Source organism: Thamnophis sirtalis, unplaced genomic scaffold, assembly GCF_051295495.1.
Source record: "Thamnophis sirtalis isolate CommonGarterSnake01/CBP01778 unplaced genomic scaffold, rThaSir2_p1.2 scaffold_5, whole genome shotgun sequence".
Classification (NCBI taxonomy): Eukaryota; Metazoa; Chordata; class Lepidosauria; order Squamata; family Natricidae; genus Thamnophis; species Thamnophis sirtalis.
The window spans coordinates 37294182-37311029 of NW_028261385.1; the positions used below are offsets into that span (position 1 = coordinate 37294182).

A 16848-nucleotide genomic window follows, 5' to 3' on the forward strand; every position below is an offset into this window, starting at 1 on the left:
GTCAGTAGACACCAAAATCAATGAATACATAAGTAAAAATAAATACAGATACTTGTCCTGGACTAAGATGGGCTTTTGATCCAGAAGAGCTATTCTTATGTTCTTAAGGTAAAGATATATTCAGGTATTGGTTTGCAAGCATTTAATGAATAACCACAATGAATAATAACTGAATTGAGCCCTTATTACACCTAGACTTGCTTTGATCAGGTCGGGTAAGAATCAACTGAGTAAGAACCAATAAATTACAACAGTATAAAACTCTGAGAGGTATTTGGAGTTGAAAGCAGTGTTTGTCTGTTTGCCTTTGTACTGTGAAACCTAAGAGCCGCGGTGGCACAGTGGGTTAGAGTGTAGTACTGCAGGCTACTTCTGCTGATCACTGGCCACCAGCAGTTTGGCAGATCGAATCTCACCAGGCTCAAGGTTGATGCAGCTTTTCATTCTTTCGAGGTGGATAAAATGAGGACCAAGATTGTTGGGGACAATAAGCTAACTCTGTAAACAGCTTAGAGAGGGCTATAAAGCTCTGTGAAGCGGTATATAAGTCTAAGTGCTATTGCTATAGCAAATTCCTCTCGTGTGTGTGTCCATATTTCCTGGGTCAACTTTTGCTCTCTTTCAGCTGTTATAGGACTTGTTTTGAATTTTCTATTGTTCTTCTTACAGTCTTTCTGACTATAAGACACCTTCCTTAAAATCTGATCCTGAATGCTTTAGAGCCCTCTCATCCCCACACAGGACAAAACACTGCTCAAGGTGTACTTTTACCCTTTTAAGTTTTCTACTTCTTTCTCTTGGGCAGAAAGCAGCTTAGGGATTTCTTTTTTAATTTGAGTTTCATTCTCCGAAGGCTGGTCTGATGAACCATGTATCCCAGCGTGCCTACTTCTTGTTGAGGAAACTAATTCGATGCTTTCTGTACATTTTTTTTCTTTCCTTGATTCAGAAGTTGATGCAGATTCCATCAAATGTACTGGGCTGCCCTGGAAAGAGTAGAAACACATGCCAGGTTAATCGGGGCACTTATCTATGCAGAAAGTCCTTAACTCACAACAATTCATTTAGTGATCGTTTGACATTACATCAGCACTGGAAAAAGTGACTTATGACCGCTTTTCACACTTATGACCATTGTAGCATTCTCGTGGTCACGTGACCAAGGTTTGGATGCTTGGCAACTGGTTCTTATTTATGACAGTTGCAGTGGTCCCTGATCATGTGAACAGCTTTTGCAACCTTCTGACAAGCAAAGGCAATGGGGAAGCCAGATTCATTTAACAACCAGGTTATTAACAACTGCAGTGATTCACTTAACAACTGTGGCAAGAAAAGTTGTAAAATGAGGCAAAACTCACTTAACAAATGTCTTACTCAGCAACATAAGTTTTGGATTCAATTATGGTCGTACGTTTATGACTCCCTGTATCTATTTATTTTTTCAAATAGTCTTAAGGAACATCATTGGAACCTTTCAGTGGGCTGCATCGCACAGCATATTTTCTGCTGCTGCCGCCTTCTGCAATTTTACAGCCCTTAAAATCAATTGCAGTAAGGAAGGCTGCATCTATATACAAGGAAAATGATTTGTAAAAGGAAATCAGAAAAATAGAAGTGCGTTCCACTAATACCAGAAAATCAGTATAATCCAGTATGTATTTTACTTAAATATACTCCATGCACATATGTATATATGTATGGTATTTAAATACAATTTTTATAATATTTCTTGTATGAAATCTGCTCATGAGCTGCTCTCAGTTTCTAAGGAAATAAAGATTCAACAAGTATTTTGTATTGGCAAATGCAGTACTCATAAAAAACATTAATCAAGTGATGATTTAGGATGATTAAACTATGCTTACCATTAACTGAGCTGTTTTTCCAAATTTGCTGCCATACGAGGTATCACATTCTGCATCTCTTCCTGTATCTTCTTTGCTATTTTCTCTTTCTAAGGAGAATTCTGCATTTTTAGGAACTTGTGCCACATTTGGCTTTTCCTTCTGCAGGTGATCGATCATGAGCTGGGCTGTATTTTTGTTTTCTGAATGATGTATTTCTTGAGGGTCACAAGTATCACTAAAAACAAAAGTAAGCAAAACCATTGAGATCATACCGGTTTTAAAACTGAAAACATATTTACAACTATTTGTTGCTTAAATCATACTTTTTTTCACAAATGAAAAAACAGTCAAGTTCATTCAGTCGATTCAAAAAAGACAGACAAGGAAAAAGCAACAAAAATTTGGAGTAGAAAACTAATGAAAATATTATGCCATATTATACAGAAAATAAAGTTTGTACTAGGATCACAGGAGAGTTTTCATTTATGGTATTTATTGAAAACTGTTTTACCTTTCAAAAGCATCCGATTTTTTTCTTTTAATGGCATCTTGGTTTTTCAGAAGACCACATTCCAGTGATTTATCAGAAGGATGTTTCTTCTGATCAGTCCAAGTTTTTGATGAGCTTTCAATAGATTCTGATCCTTCTTTTCTATCTAAATTACCTGGGGATGCCTGGACAATGACTTCATCCTTGATGTTGAAGAAAATTTGTACATGCCAATTATTTATCAGAGCACAACTAAAACACTTTCAAATTAAAATTCAGAATTTAGAATATTGATATTTCCTATTGTGATAGTTGACATGATTTCTCCAGATTTCTAGTTTATATCCTATGTAAATTGGTAAGATATTGTAACAACAATGATGTACTTAGTGATGTCTAATTTTTATTTTACTAAAAATATAAGAATATTTTAATTGAAACTCAAACATTAGCTGCATGATTTCTTTTTATGAGATGTGGGACAGCCATGGTTGCATCTGGAAATCACAATAATTTATGGTTTAGTGAGACTTAAACTGTGGTCTCCATACAGGCTCACAATTCCACTACCCAATAGCAACAAGGTGCACGAAAGCTTTCATCTCGTAGAGAATAGAATAACAGAGTTGAAAGGGACTTTGGAGGTCTTGTAGTCCAACCTCCTGCCTGGGCAGGAAACCCTATACCACTCTACACCATCTTCTGATGAACTATATTTAGCACTATTGGCTGAACCAGGGAAGATTTTCAAATCTTTACTCTAGTTAATTTCAAATGTACTATTTTGCTTTACCATGCTTTATATTTTATTTTATAATAAATATCTTAAATATATCAAATATTTAATAAAGATTAAAGATAAAAGTATATCCTGTTTTTATCAGTATTTATATACATACATACATACATACACACACACATACATACATACACATATACATACATTATACACACACGCACGCTATTAAAACTCTAGCAGCTGCATTTTCAATATACCTGCTTCTTCATCAGATAAGATGGACAAACAAAAGCACAGGACAGAATATATCGTATTTTTTGGAGTATAAGACGGACTGGAGTATAAGACGCAGCAAGGTTTTGAAGAGGAAAATTTTTAAAAAAGTTTTTGCACTCTGCAAACCTCCCCAAAACGGGCTGTTCCCCCCCCCCCCGTCCGCCAAAAAGGCATGAATAGCCTTAAGGGAGCTTGCAGAGTGCTCCGGGGGGGGGGGAGCAAAAAATGGGCCATTTTTTGCTAATTTCCCCCCCACCAGTCCCCAGGAGCTCTTTAAAAGCTTCCTACATTTTGGTGAAGGAGCGGGGTTTCAGGAGGCAAAAAAATGCTGTATTCAGTGTATAAGACACACCCAAATTTTCAACCTCATTTCTGAGAGAAAAAGGTGTGTCTTATACTCCGAAAAATACGGTAAATAAATATTTGTTAAATAGTTCTGAAAAAGTTTCAATAAATTGAGTAGATAGCTAACCTCTGAAATTAGATATAGATCATCTTTCTTGCTAATCTCCATCTCTTTTACTTCTTCCACAATTGGAACACTAATGTCTTCTGACACAGGTACTTCCTTTTTGCAATTGGTCCTTCCAACATTAAATTTGGCTCTCTGGAATCGCCCTCTTATCAACTGAGCAGGCTTGATTGTAGATGACTTATCCCCTTGGAAATTGGATTTCTCTCTATCAACCAAAGATGGAAAGCACCAAATTGAGTTAACAGATATTTAAAACAGGCATTTGTATGTTGTTAGGAAATTTATTCTTAAGAATTCTTTCTTCTGCTTGCCTACTTGTCAAATGTTCATTAGAAACTCTTCTTCAAAATAACTGAAGATGAACTCTATTTCTGCTTTTCTATGAGACTTTGGGGCCCAATGACATTCACTGTATCGGTTATATTTTATTATATATTCTTATTTGTGTGAGCTACCAAGAATACCATGATTGTAGCAGGATAGTAGCTTGATAAAAAAAATCATTACTTTACAGCATGCTATGTGAATGCAGGGTATGATGTTAGGTACTAAAACCAAGGAGAGTTTTTATTGTTGAGGAATAATTAATTATGAACACTTGCCTTCAGTGTTTTATTCTGAAATAATAAAATATTTTTCTCTTCAGCTATTACCCTGGGGAAGATTAAATAAGGTAGTCTACCAAACAAAATACAACCATTCCCTGCTTGCCTTTCTCAAAGAGAAAGAGAATAACTGATCCAACAAGCTAAATCCAAAACTGAAAGGCAAATTTCAAACTTCCAAACTAGCGTATGTGTAGGAATGTACAAAATTAACAAATCCTAAAATGTTATCGGTCTGGTATATGATTCATATGTATAGTTCCACAGCCCCATCTCCTAAAATATGCCCCCTTTTTCTGTTTTCCTTCTCCATGTGTTTGTTTCTAATCACTAAAGGGTTTCTATCACTTTCTATTCCACTTCAGTGATCTTGTAAATTGTTCATGAAGGTCAGAAAAGGAAAGAAAAAATATTTGCACATGAAAACACCACATGGTTGGGAAGCAAGAGTGCCATATTTTTTAAAAGTGTAAATTCATAAAAGCAACATTTAATTATTTTAATTATATATTTAGGTTTACTAGCATAGATCATAAAACAAAAGTCACATTTGAGAACATACCTGAGACGTAGATTGGAACTATTCTGACAAGTACTAGGCACTGAAGAGTCTTTCTGAATTACTTTCTCGGAGTTTTCTAGTCTAATCTCCAAATTTTCATCAGATAATACTTTAGCGTTGATCTGAGTCTGAAAGTTAAAAGTTTCAATCTTAAACTGAGAAACAGTTTCAGCAGTGATATGCTGAATATCAAGGAATAATTGTGGCAATACAGAAACCCCATTTATATTGGATTCCAAACATTCAAGATTTCTACAGAAAATACAAACAACCTAAACCAAATTTTCTTTGACTTAATACCGTTGATGGAGTTTTGGTAGGTTCAGATGTTTGTAGTTCCAGATTTCCAATGGTTGTTAATCCATTTCCTTCCAGGGATCTCTTTTCTTTCCTTCCAATTGTTCCTCCTAAGTTAGGTTTAGGTCTCTGGAACCTGCCTCTGAGAAATGGTGAGGATCGAGTATCACTCTGCTTGCTTTCTTCCAGTGACTTCTGTTTGCTAGAGGAAAATCAAAATGAGAAGACACAGCAATTAACCAAAAGTATTACTGACAGAATTTCTAATAGATAATAACCATATGATCACTAAACAGGATAAGGCAATGTAAGGAAACATATGTCCATTTTTGTATTGATTTTTAACTGGCATGCTGATATCTAATAGAATAGTAAATTGTATTTATTTTCTAGTCATTATTGTACTTAATTCTCATCTAATCTTCAGTTTGGATTTAAACAAAGCACACATAGTAGGGCTGATGCTTTGAAAATGCTTTAGAAAAAATGTTTTGGAATTTGTTGAAGCACAACATCTCATTAGATTCAGTAAGCAGTGACTTTGTTCAGATTTGGTGCGACCCTAAAAATATGCTACTCGTGTAAGAGTTATGTTGAAATCGAACCAAACCTTTATTAGGATCTTTGTGCCAGAGAGTGCAACACTAAATATACAGACCTGTAATTATTAATAAATTTAATAAAATTACATAAAATGTGTTATTGTAGTAACAGGAGTAAAAATAACAGTGGCAATCACCAAAATTTGTACTAAACGTCCATTGTAGATAGGACAGATACGAGTGATGGCACAAAATCAGGCAACCTGGATAGATGCATCAGAATCCTGGTCAGATAAAAGCAGCAAGAGACAGATATTGTGCTCTCTACTAGGGAAGTTCTTTAAAATGGGATAAATGTAGATCTTCCTTGCTTCCCAAGAGAGCAACAAAGGAGCATTCAGCTTAGAGATTCCATAGAACCATCTCCATCTTGTGTTTGTACTTATGTAACACCACTGAAAACAGATGTTTTTATATTGCCACCAGAGAACTGTAGAAGTTAGTACATCCAACTTGGCCAAGGTGAAAGTCCACAAACTTTCCAAATTAGAATTCAAGAAAGATATAATGATGGCACCTGCCCATTTGAGAAGAATCCATATATTGCAGAGTTGGATAATAGGCTTAAACCCATCTGAAAATCAATATCCCAGGTATATTGTTATTTCTTGGCATTTTGAAATCCTAAAGGACAAGACTTTCCAAATAAAATCCAAAGGAGTAGAGCTTGTTATTAGGTTTTTTATTTTTTAGCCAGGTTGATTTAATAAGGTGTCTGATAAATCAATTTCAACCAGAAATTAAGGAGAACCAGGATCTGGCACTCACAGAAACGAAACCTGTCTCAAACCATAAAACACCATTCTTCATGCATTAGTGGTGCTTTTGTCTCTACATCTCTTTTTTTGTGGCAACTTGGGTATAGCCATGGTTACATTTCCAAAACCTTTGTCGCAAAGGCCAATAAGGATAGATCATTTTCTTATCTATGATTGCCTCACCCACTTATTTTAAATTGTAAAAACATTACCCATATCCAAATGAAAAAGTGCTAAAAAATACTTTTTAGTAAAATCGTTGTATTATTGCTATGCTGTCTCCAAGCTTCCAATAGCAAGGGGGGGGGGGAATCAACAACCTTTTGACAGCTCCCAGAATATTCCTTCCCCTCACACCCATTCCTTTTGTTCAACCCAAACATTTTGGGTTGACCAAAAAGAGAATGTAAGGCTCTTAGATCAACTGTTAAACTAGTCAGAAAAACACAAAAAGGTAGGTGTGGGGTTATGTAATGACTACATTTTCCCTTTTAATCTTATCAATTTCACTCACCTTCCAAAAAAAGGGGGGGTTAGGTTAGGCCTTACCCTTTCTAACAATGTTCTGACTACCCCCTTTATAGTCTTGGCTGCAAGTAAGTCATAAGCCTAAATTGTTTACAAAAGAAGTTCACATCAAGAGTCTTAAAAACTACAGTATCCTTACCCAACTAATTCTTTTTTCTGGGTATCAGGTTCCAGTGAAATCTCATTTGATGCATCATTCTTAAGTCCTGGAAGATTCTGGAGAGACAAATGAGTTTCATTTGTTGCAACCTCCTCTTCAGCATTGGTAGTACATTCCTCTGAAGTTGATAAGGCTTTAGATGTTACTGCTTCCTAGAATATATCAAATTATTCCAAAATTAATGCATGATGCAAGCACTTAAAATTCTGAAATTGCAAAATAGTTCAACACACAAGGAACAAAACTCAGGAAAAGCGATTAGAAAATATTTTTTAGTTCTCCACACACTGACATGTGTAACATTTGACATTAAAAAAAAAACCTAACTGACACCAAAGTCATAGGTAGATGACACTTTGCATAGATCCATGTTGGGCACCAGTTTGTCCATCATCACCATTTTAAAAAATGTTCTATTTACCAGTTGGCTTCCAATTGCACTTCAAAAAGCTGTCATCTATAAAGCCCTTCATGAGTTAGGGCCTGGTTACTAACAGAATTGCCACTCTTTAATCATTTCTGATTTTCCTATATGAACTGACAGAATTGGCATGCTCTATGTCCAATCAACTAAGCAATGTATCCTATGGGTCCTCAGAACTACGTGTCTTCTGTTGCTGGTTCTGATCTTTGGGACATTCTCTCCGAAGTCTACATAATCCCAATCTGCTATTTTTTAAGAAAGCTTTAAAAAAACTGGCTCTTCTGAGCCAGGATATTTTGTGAAATGCACACAAATACCAACAAACATAAACACAAAATTACAAATCCTTAAACTTAAATCCTTTTACATATCCTTAAAATTATTCCAAATGGGTGGCTTATAAATTTAACAAAATAAATAAAACAAGTTGCATTAATTACAAGCAACAAAATACAAAGTTAAAATAATCTTACACTTAGATTAGCTGTCTCACTACATTCACTCTTTTCTGCAATATCCAATTGGGGTTGTAGTGTGTTTAACAATTCCTCTTTCTTTGATGCATTTTCTAAGTTCTTCTTACATCTTGATTGCGAACTCTCCAATGAATGTTCTATTTCAACAGTATTATCTTTTTTTTCTTCCTGAAGACTGAAATCGCTGATTAACAAAGGGGAAAAAAATCAACCTATAACTATTATAATTTGGAAAAAGATAATTTTTGTGTTCATGGAGATTTTAGGCCTTGACATTTTAAAAATTATATAAATTAACATTTAGATAGGAGTGCCCACTATAATATCTAATTTATTAAAAAGAATTATGATGATTTTCAGACGTACAAAAGTTGCAATTAATTTGTTAAGATTCTAATAAATCTCCAAAATGTTCCTATGCAGCTTGAAACTAATTCTGAGAAGATTATGGAGGCAAAACACTGCTAAGGCATCTTTGGTTAAAAAAAATATCAAATGAAGCTTAAAATTACACACCACTTTCATAAACTCTGGGGTTCAGCTTTTGATTCAAAATTGCTTCAAACTGTACTTTTGAATGCAACAAAATTAGTAATTGTTGTATTTGTAATTGGAGAATGAACACATTTTTTAACATTAAATATAAATCAAATGTAGTTTTTATTCTGACAGATTCCACTACTTAATACTGAACCTCTGTAACACTTTTAGAGTATCTCTCTCAATAAGCCACCAAAAGTGACCTGTAGCTTTAAGATGACAAAAAATAATGTGCTCTTCAGGTAAGTCTAGACTCTAGAGGGACTCCTGCCTTGGAGCCTCTGCTACTTAGAATAAGGATATAGGATATATTTATCCTAGTTTAGAAATATAATTGGATTTGAATTGGTATAGGAGAGATCCTAAACTCTTTGTAGCAGGAATAGGAGATTGTTAGTAATTTTATTCAATCTGAATCTTTTGGTACCTGAAATATTATGTAGAGCATTTCCATTATTTAAGCTCATCATTAGTCACTATATAGCCAACATGGATAAATAATTCATGCACTATAACAAGGGTAGGCCTCCTTTTTTTTGTTGGGTTGCAATTCCCATTTACCATTATGTGAGGTTGATGGGAGCTGAAATACAACATTGAGAGTGTTAAGAACTGAGAATCACAAGTGGGAACCAGCAGGTCCTGCTCTAGAAAGAAGTATTATGTAATTGTTCACAGCTGTATCCTAATGCCATTAAGAGGCCAGCCATATATCCATTAACTCAGAGGGGCAGGAAGAAAATACTGAGAAATTAAACTACAGCAGAATCGGTCGTAAAATCAAGATGGCAAGTGCAAATACATGGTAGTGTCTAGGCCTCTTTTATAAGTAGGCAATACTGCACACATTAAAAAGGGGCACAGTTTTGATATCGTTAACCATTTTGACCTCCCTGCTGCAGATTCCTCTGTGCTAGCATGGATAATATACAAAATATGCCTACAGTTTCTGCACTGCCATGGATGATCCACTATTGGGTTAAAGTTATTTTCTTGAGGCAATGAACATGTAGCTAGCTGAGTTATGTAGTCTTCTACAAAATTAAGCCAAAGACAGGATAACAATTTATGTGTATAGAGGTCTGAGCCTCAGTTTGAAGCTGATAGAGAGAACCCCTAATGCCAGCCCCGTGCTATATATGGGCTATGTCATAAAGATAGATATTATGCATTTCCCCATGAAAAGGGTTTTTTAGGTGTTTGTTCTCAATTTTTAAAATAAAATATGCCTACCTGCTGGCAGGATTTACCACATCCTTTGTAATATCAAGTGACAAAGAGACATTTTGTAGTGTATAACTTTCAGACTCTATAGGGTTCTTCACAGGAGATTGGTTTGAATGTGCTTCATCTACTTTCTCATTGCTGACAACCATTCTTTTTTCTAATGTCTCACACTGCGGTGTGTCAGCTTCATGAGCTGTTGCATCCTAGAAAAAGAATAAATCTGTGAGGTATAAGACTTTATAGAGAAAAATGATCAGCTAGAATAAGGCTAGTTTGCCCAGGGGAGAATGCAAAGTTTTTAAAAGTCATTAATTCACATATTAGATAACAGAGTACTGTATTTCATTTTTTTTAAAAGACAATGAAATAGCAGCAAAAGGAAAATTCTTTATCAGAGGTATTCAGATTCCCAAATTATTGTTGTACTGAACTGCTGGTGGTAAGGAATTCTTCAATTATGAACTTAATGCTGTTCAAAAACATATAACACAGTCATAGTAATGCTGACGTAAGAGAAATAAATCCAACATATACAAATTAAGTTTTTATATCCACTGCAAAAGTAGAGAGTAGGATTGTCAGAATATATAAAGGCTATTCAGTTTAACCTCTTCCCAGGATTCTAAATTTCAGTTGTAATAATCGAAGAGTTTGGTCAATCTATAGGAGTTGCTTTTAATATATCAGTATATGCTTCACAAACAGGTAGTCCTCAACTTATATCTATTCATTTAGTGACCATTTAAAGTCACAATGGCATTGAAAAAAGTGACCTATGACTGTTTTTCACACTTATGAATATTGCTGCCGGAATGGGACAATTTGCCATGCTCAATTCACCACAGCAAACTCACTGGGACCAACTTGCCACAACTTGCCATAGGAGAATTGAACAAACACAAAAGTTAAATTAATTTCAATGGAACCATCGCCAATAATAATAAAATAAAGAAATCAATCCAGAAATACAAGAGTTACAATAATTTTGATGAATATGTGATTGCCAATAAAAGTAACTGAATAAAATGATTAATAATACAGTGTTGAATTGTTCTGCAGCAATTGTCCCACAGTGAGTTGGCCATGATGTGTTGGCTGTGGCTTGCAGCATCCCCATGGTCACACGGCCAAAATTGGAGCACTTGCAACTGGCATCTATTTATAACAGTTGCACTATCCCGTGATAATTGTGATCACTGTATTTGTAACCATCCTAGCTGGCGAATGGGGGAACTCAGATTTGCTTAATGACTGCATGATTCACCTAACACCAGCACTGATTCACTTAACAACTATGGCAAAAAGGTTGTAAAATGGGGCAAAACTCATTTAACAACTGCCTTACTTAACAATAGAAAATTTTGGTTCAACTGTGGTCGAAAGTCAAGGACTAACTGTAATAGGTACCTAAGCTGAACAGGCGGACTTATTAGAGTAGACTAAACTATCATTGTATAGCACATGTCTTAAATACAGAGAAACCATACCATGGTTTAAGAAGAAACTCAAATTAATTCATTGAAGGCACTGGTATCTTAAACAATACATATTTCAAGGAAATGTTTATAAGTTGATACTTAATTTATTCAGCCTTTGAAAGTTATTGTTTTACATACATCATACTTACAGTGGTATTCTTATTTAGAAGTTGACATTCATTATATTCAGTATGTATCACAGTCTTTTCAGTGATTATTGCTTCACTTGCTAATTCAGTCCCTGCTTCGCTTGGTTTTTTTTCTGCCTCAGTGCTTCTTTCAGGTAGTTCTTGCCTTCTAGTAATTCTTCCTAAATTTGGTTTTGGTCTCTGAAATCGTCCCCTTGCTAATGGTGCAGGTTTGAGAACAGTTTGCTTACTTTCTTGTGAGGTGGATTGGTTCTTATTCCTAAAAAAAAATCAACCATGAAAAGGCAATAATAAAATGAAGTAATGCCTAGAGGTGGCAATCATTTCTACTCCTATTATTATTAGTGAATAAGGAAGAAAATCCTTGCCCAAATTCTGAGTTCTTCTCCGCATACTTACGCAGATTCTGCATCCAAGCCCTGGCAATGTGTTTCAGTAACCTCAGCTGTGATGATGTGGGGTGCATCATTCTGCTCAATTTCCTGAGAATTAATCATTAAAAAATAAATGGCTGTACCTTTTCAAAACAAATCACTCTCATCAAATTAAATTTAGAAACACTTTATTTTACTAGATTTCAAATTTATATTCTAATTATCTGGTATATTAAGAATATTAATTTTCCCTCATCTCAAATACATGTCGTACATTTTGGAAAATGACTAGTGAACATTCACAAAGCAATCAAACATGACATTGGCAGCTGAGACTTTTCAACGCATTCCATAACTTCTAACTCAACATTCACATACATTCAAGCAAAAACTGCTGATCACCACACTCTACACTGATTCAAATTTAACTATACAATCCTGTTCAGTGTGCTATGAAATGATAAGGTGAGTTATAAAATAATTTTATGCAAGAGAGATAATTGAAAGCTTTCAGTTCCTCAGGTAACACATATAAATCCAAACTAATGAATACCTTCTCGCCTGCACTATTCGATCCAGACTTCCTGAGCTCGCCTTGACCAGATGTATCTTTTCTGCCAGACACTTTACCGATATTAGGTTTAGGTCTCATCCATCGACTTCTCACTTCCATCTTTCCTGCAAAAGCTTTTGGACTCTCTCTACAGGAAAAAAAGAGTAAAAAAAATCCTAGACTGATTTAGATGAAATGGAACATTTAGATAAATCACCATCCATCAATTTCAAAAGGCAGCATTACTAAGAATAGCTTACATCCTACAACAATATCTCTACTACATCAAACAACTGCCTATCATGTCCTTGGTAAGGACTGAATAGGCGGATAAAAATGCCAAATCTATCGTGTTTTTCAGAGTATAAGACGCACCTTTTTCCCTCAAAAAAGAGGGTGAAAATCTTATATACTGAATACAGCATTTTTGGCTTACCGAAATCCCGCCCCCTTTGCAAAAATGGACGTGCAGAGGCTTTGGGAGGCTTGCAAAGTGCTCCTGAGGACTGGGGAGGGCAAAAACGAGCAAAAAACTCCCAGCCTCCAAGAGTACTCTACAAGCCTCCCAAAGCCTCTTTATGCCCTTTTTTGCAAAAAAATGTGCCTTTTTTTGCTCATTTGGGGGAGGGTAGCCCCCAGGAGCACTCTAACAGCCTCCCAAAGCTCTGCATGCCCCCCCTTTTTTTTGCATAAAGTGAGGTGTGCAGAGGGTTTGGGAATCCTGCAGAGTGCAAAAACTTTTTTTAAAAAAATTACCTCTTCAAAATCATGGTGCGTCTTATAGTCTGAAAAATACGGTAATCTAAATGCTAACATATTTTTCGGAGTATAAGATGCTTTTTCCCCTCAAAAAGGAGGATGAAAATCTGGGTGCATCTTATACACTGAATACAACATTTTTGGCCCCCTAAAATCCCGCCCCTTCACCAAAATGACCATGTATAGCCTTTAGGAGGCTTCCAGAATGGTCCTGGGGGCGGGGGAGGGCAAAAATGAGTGAAAAACGGGCTGGTTTTTGCTCGTTTTGATGCCATAGTCCCCAGGAGCAGTCTATAAGCTTCCTAAAGGCTATGCATGCCCTTTTTGTTGACAACAATGGGTCCATTTTTGTGAAAAATGGGCCATTTTTGAGAGGTCGGCAGAGTGCAAAAACTTTTTTATTAAATTTGCCTCTTCAAAATCTTGGTTGTCTAATACTCCAGTGCGTCTTATACGCTGAAAAATATGGTAAATGCTAACTGTGCAACACACCGTAATAAATTACTTACTCTGTTACTCTTATGACATCACTGCTTGCATTGCATGTTTCTTCTGTAGCAGATCCAGAAATGGAAGCAGCTTTATTTTCTACAAGTGACTCAGAAGAAACTTTATCAATTAATGGGTTAGATGCTACAGGTTCTATTTTTTCAGATGCTCCTCTTAAGTCTGATTCAAAGTTCTGCAGCTGTACCTCCTGTGTGGGCTTTTCAGGAATTGTCCTATCTGTTTCCCTGCAAATAAATTGGAAATATCCATTTTGCACGTAAAACACAGTCTCTGAAAACTTAACCAGAATAAGAAAAAGTTATTAGGAAAGTGCCTACATACACATTTTTCTTCAAATAACTGATCCCACCCTTTTGCCATCTCACAAATTGCCCTGATTCTTAAACTGCCATAGAGAAAACAAAGAACTTCAGACTTGTTTGGAAGCCATTCTATCCCACTTCATGTTGGAGAAAAGTTCTCCTTTGGTTCTGGGAAGAAGAACAACTTTTACTCACATGTTTTCTTCACAAGGTTTTTGTGATGCCACATTCTGATTTTTATCCAGATTATCTCTTACAGCTTCTTCATTCTGCAAAGCAATCAAAGTAGCATGATCTCCTTATGAAATACACAATTGATTTATTTATATCTTGCATTTAACAATCAACTCTGATTCATCAACCACAAGGACTCATACACTAACATACACTAAATAACAAATGAACAAGTATGATGCAATGTATGAGCCAGGTCTATGTATGAAAAAAGAGTAAAAAGAAAAATAAAAGGTTGAAAGAAAGTGAAATAAGTGGAGAATCTACTGTCTAATTAGCAATGGGACATTTTTAATCAATCCTAGTCCAATCATATTGCAGCCAAAAATACCAAGAATTTGGCAATATACCTATACAGTAAATGCAGGTCCAAAGCTTTCCCACTTTCTACCTCCGAACACAAAGAGCCCTTGTCAAAACCAATATCAATATTCAAATTTTTGGGCTCACTGACTTTGCTGGAATGGAGCACAAGTCTTTAAAATGACATTTTTGTAGTGTAGATTTAATATAGATATTCCTCAAAATAAAGAGAATTAGCAAGCTTTAACAGAGAAAAGCTAAGAACTATTTTACCTGGGCTTCAGTGGACCTCTCAAAATCTTCTATATTTTCTTTTGGAGTCATTTGAGACACCGAATGTTGCTCAACATGGTGCTCAGAAGTAACTGATGAAACATCCTCTTGTCCTGGTTTACTTTTTTGAATATTTAAAATATTATAATATGCAAGCAATACATATATATTTCTTTTTTATTATTTTAACTTATGAAGAACTAATGGCATTTCTCTCTTTGTATAATGTGTAAGCTACAAAACAGACTTATCCTAAAAATTATTCAAGCAAGCAGAGTGGCACTATATTGTTCAGTGAGCAATACTCCCATTTTTAAGTCCTTACTAATGTACAAACCGGTTCTATATAGTCATAGTAAAAAGAGAAAGGAAAAAGTCATCACTTTTCAAAGTGCAGGTAAAAATAAAAACTCACAGGGAAAAAAACTTTATCTAAAATAATCAGACTGTCATAGTTAGAGAAAAAGTTATCAGAGGAAAATTTGTTCATAGTGCACAATTGTCAATTCATTGTTTATTAGACGCACAACAGATTTCTCCTCAACCAAATAAAAAGTAGTTTTCAACATTCCTAAATTCTAACAAGATTAAAGTTCATATACAGCTTTATCAACATGCTGAAAACAGCATAATTTACTGAACTGAATCTGAATATATTGTTGTTTCTTAAATTACACAAGAAACATTTAAAATTAAGCCACACAAGAGAGTGTCTTATAAAGAAAGTTATAAATATGTGCTGTGCTTTGCAAGATTGCTTTGATACAGTATAAAACGTATATATAATTTATACCTATGATCTTTTCCTGCTTCTTCAGTTAACCTAATACAGCATGGTGGTTCTTCTTTATCCATGATAAGAGTTTCATCAGGGATGGTTCTGTTTGGGACTTCCAGTTCATCACCATCTTCCCGAATGCCACTTATCTCATCATTACCCAATATATTTTTTCCTAAGAACAGATTGTCATACATTAAAAATCCTTCGAACTGGCCATAACTGTTAAACCTATCCATACTTAGTTATATTCACAGTACTGTAATCATTTTCTCTGAATGAAATTGAAGACTGCTTTGTTGTGTATTGGCCTGCCTCCTCACATAACACTTTATACAAAAAACGATCAGTGACATTATGGTTTAGTACTGTAGGTGAATCAAACTCTCTACTTCTGCCAGGTTCTTCCCATGTAAATAAGTCTCAATGGAATGTTTATTGTATTTTTCCATTTGTGTTTGTTATTGTGTTTTTTTTTAATTCACAAGTAATCATCATCTTCCAGATAAAAGTAAGAGTTAATGCTGATAGCAGAACAGAACATTTCCCTCTCATGCCTTCTTCCCAAATATTTAGGAGACTTCTGGAGGACCTGTACACCACAAAGGAAAATGGCACACAGGATGTTGTACAAAAATGGGAGAGAGGGAAGAAATTAGGCGCTTTCCACTAATGGCAGCATTCCAAGTAAAAATTTGTCCAGGAAGGATTTGTACCAGTGGAATAAAAGTTATTAGATAATAACTTTAATAATTCTTTAATAAAAGAATTAAAGTTCAGAAATTAGCAAAATCAAGACATAATATCTCAGTGGTATAACAATAGCATTTCAAAAGCTTACTTTTCTTTCTAGTCGTTTTTTCTTCCATCATTTCTGTTGGAATATTTCTTTCTTCAAGAAGATTGTCTGTCTCCTGTTCAGAATCTTTTTTCTTTCTTTTCCTTTTCTTTTTGGTTACTGCTGATTCAATAACTGTTTGCTCTTTTGCCTGTTCCAAAATGCTAGGAGATTCTTCATTCTCCTTTTCCGCTGTTTCGGCATCTACTTCTATTTCCATGTCAGAACTTCTACCATCCTGATGTTCATCTGGACCATGGTTGGACTGTCCATTTACAATTTTATCTATCA

General features: G+C 35.2%; 1 protein-coding gene across 1 annotated transcript in view; it reads right to left on the reverse strand.

The window, feature by feature from the left end:
• The window catches only part of BDP1 (BDP1 general transcription factor IIIB subunit), a 51368-nt gene that overhangs the window by 18491 nt on the left and 16029 nt on the right, over positions 1-16848 (reverse strand). The window contains exons 10-27 of the mRNA XM_087715834.1: positions 16561-16842; positions 15687-15894; positions 15357-15387; positions 14942-15097; positions 14327-14400; positions 13829-14053; positions 12561-12708; positions 12033-12115; positions 11634-11892; positions 10013-10209; positions 8237-8423; positions 7319-7491; positions 5295-5493; positions 4995-5122; positions 3825-4032; positions 2359-2540; positions 1866-2082; positions 772-986 (exon numbers count right to left, since the gene is read on the reverse strand). Coding sequence (XP_087571960.1) covers positions 772-986; positions 1866-2082; positions 2359-2540; positions 3825-4032; positions 4995-5122; positions 5295-5493; positions 7319-7491; positions 8237-8423; positions 10013-10209; positions 11634-11892; positions 12033-12115; positions 12561-12708; positions 13829-14053; positions 14327-14400; positions 14942-15097; positions 15357-15387; positions 15687-15894; positions 16561-16842 — 3172 coding nt within the window. The remainder of the gene's footprint in view (positions 1-771; positions 987-1865; positions 2083-2358; positions 2541-3824; positions 4033-4994; positions 5123-5294; positions 5494-7318; positions 7492-8236; positions 8424-10012; positions 10210-11633; positions 11893-12032; positions 12116-12560; positions 12709-13828; positions 14054-14326; positions 14401-14941; positions 15098-15356; positions 15388-15686; positions 15895-16560; positions 16843-16848) is intronic.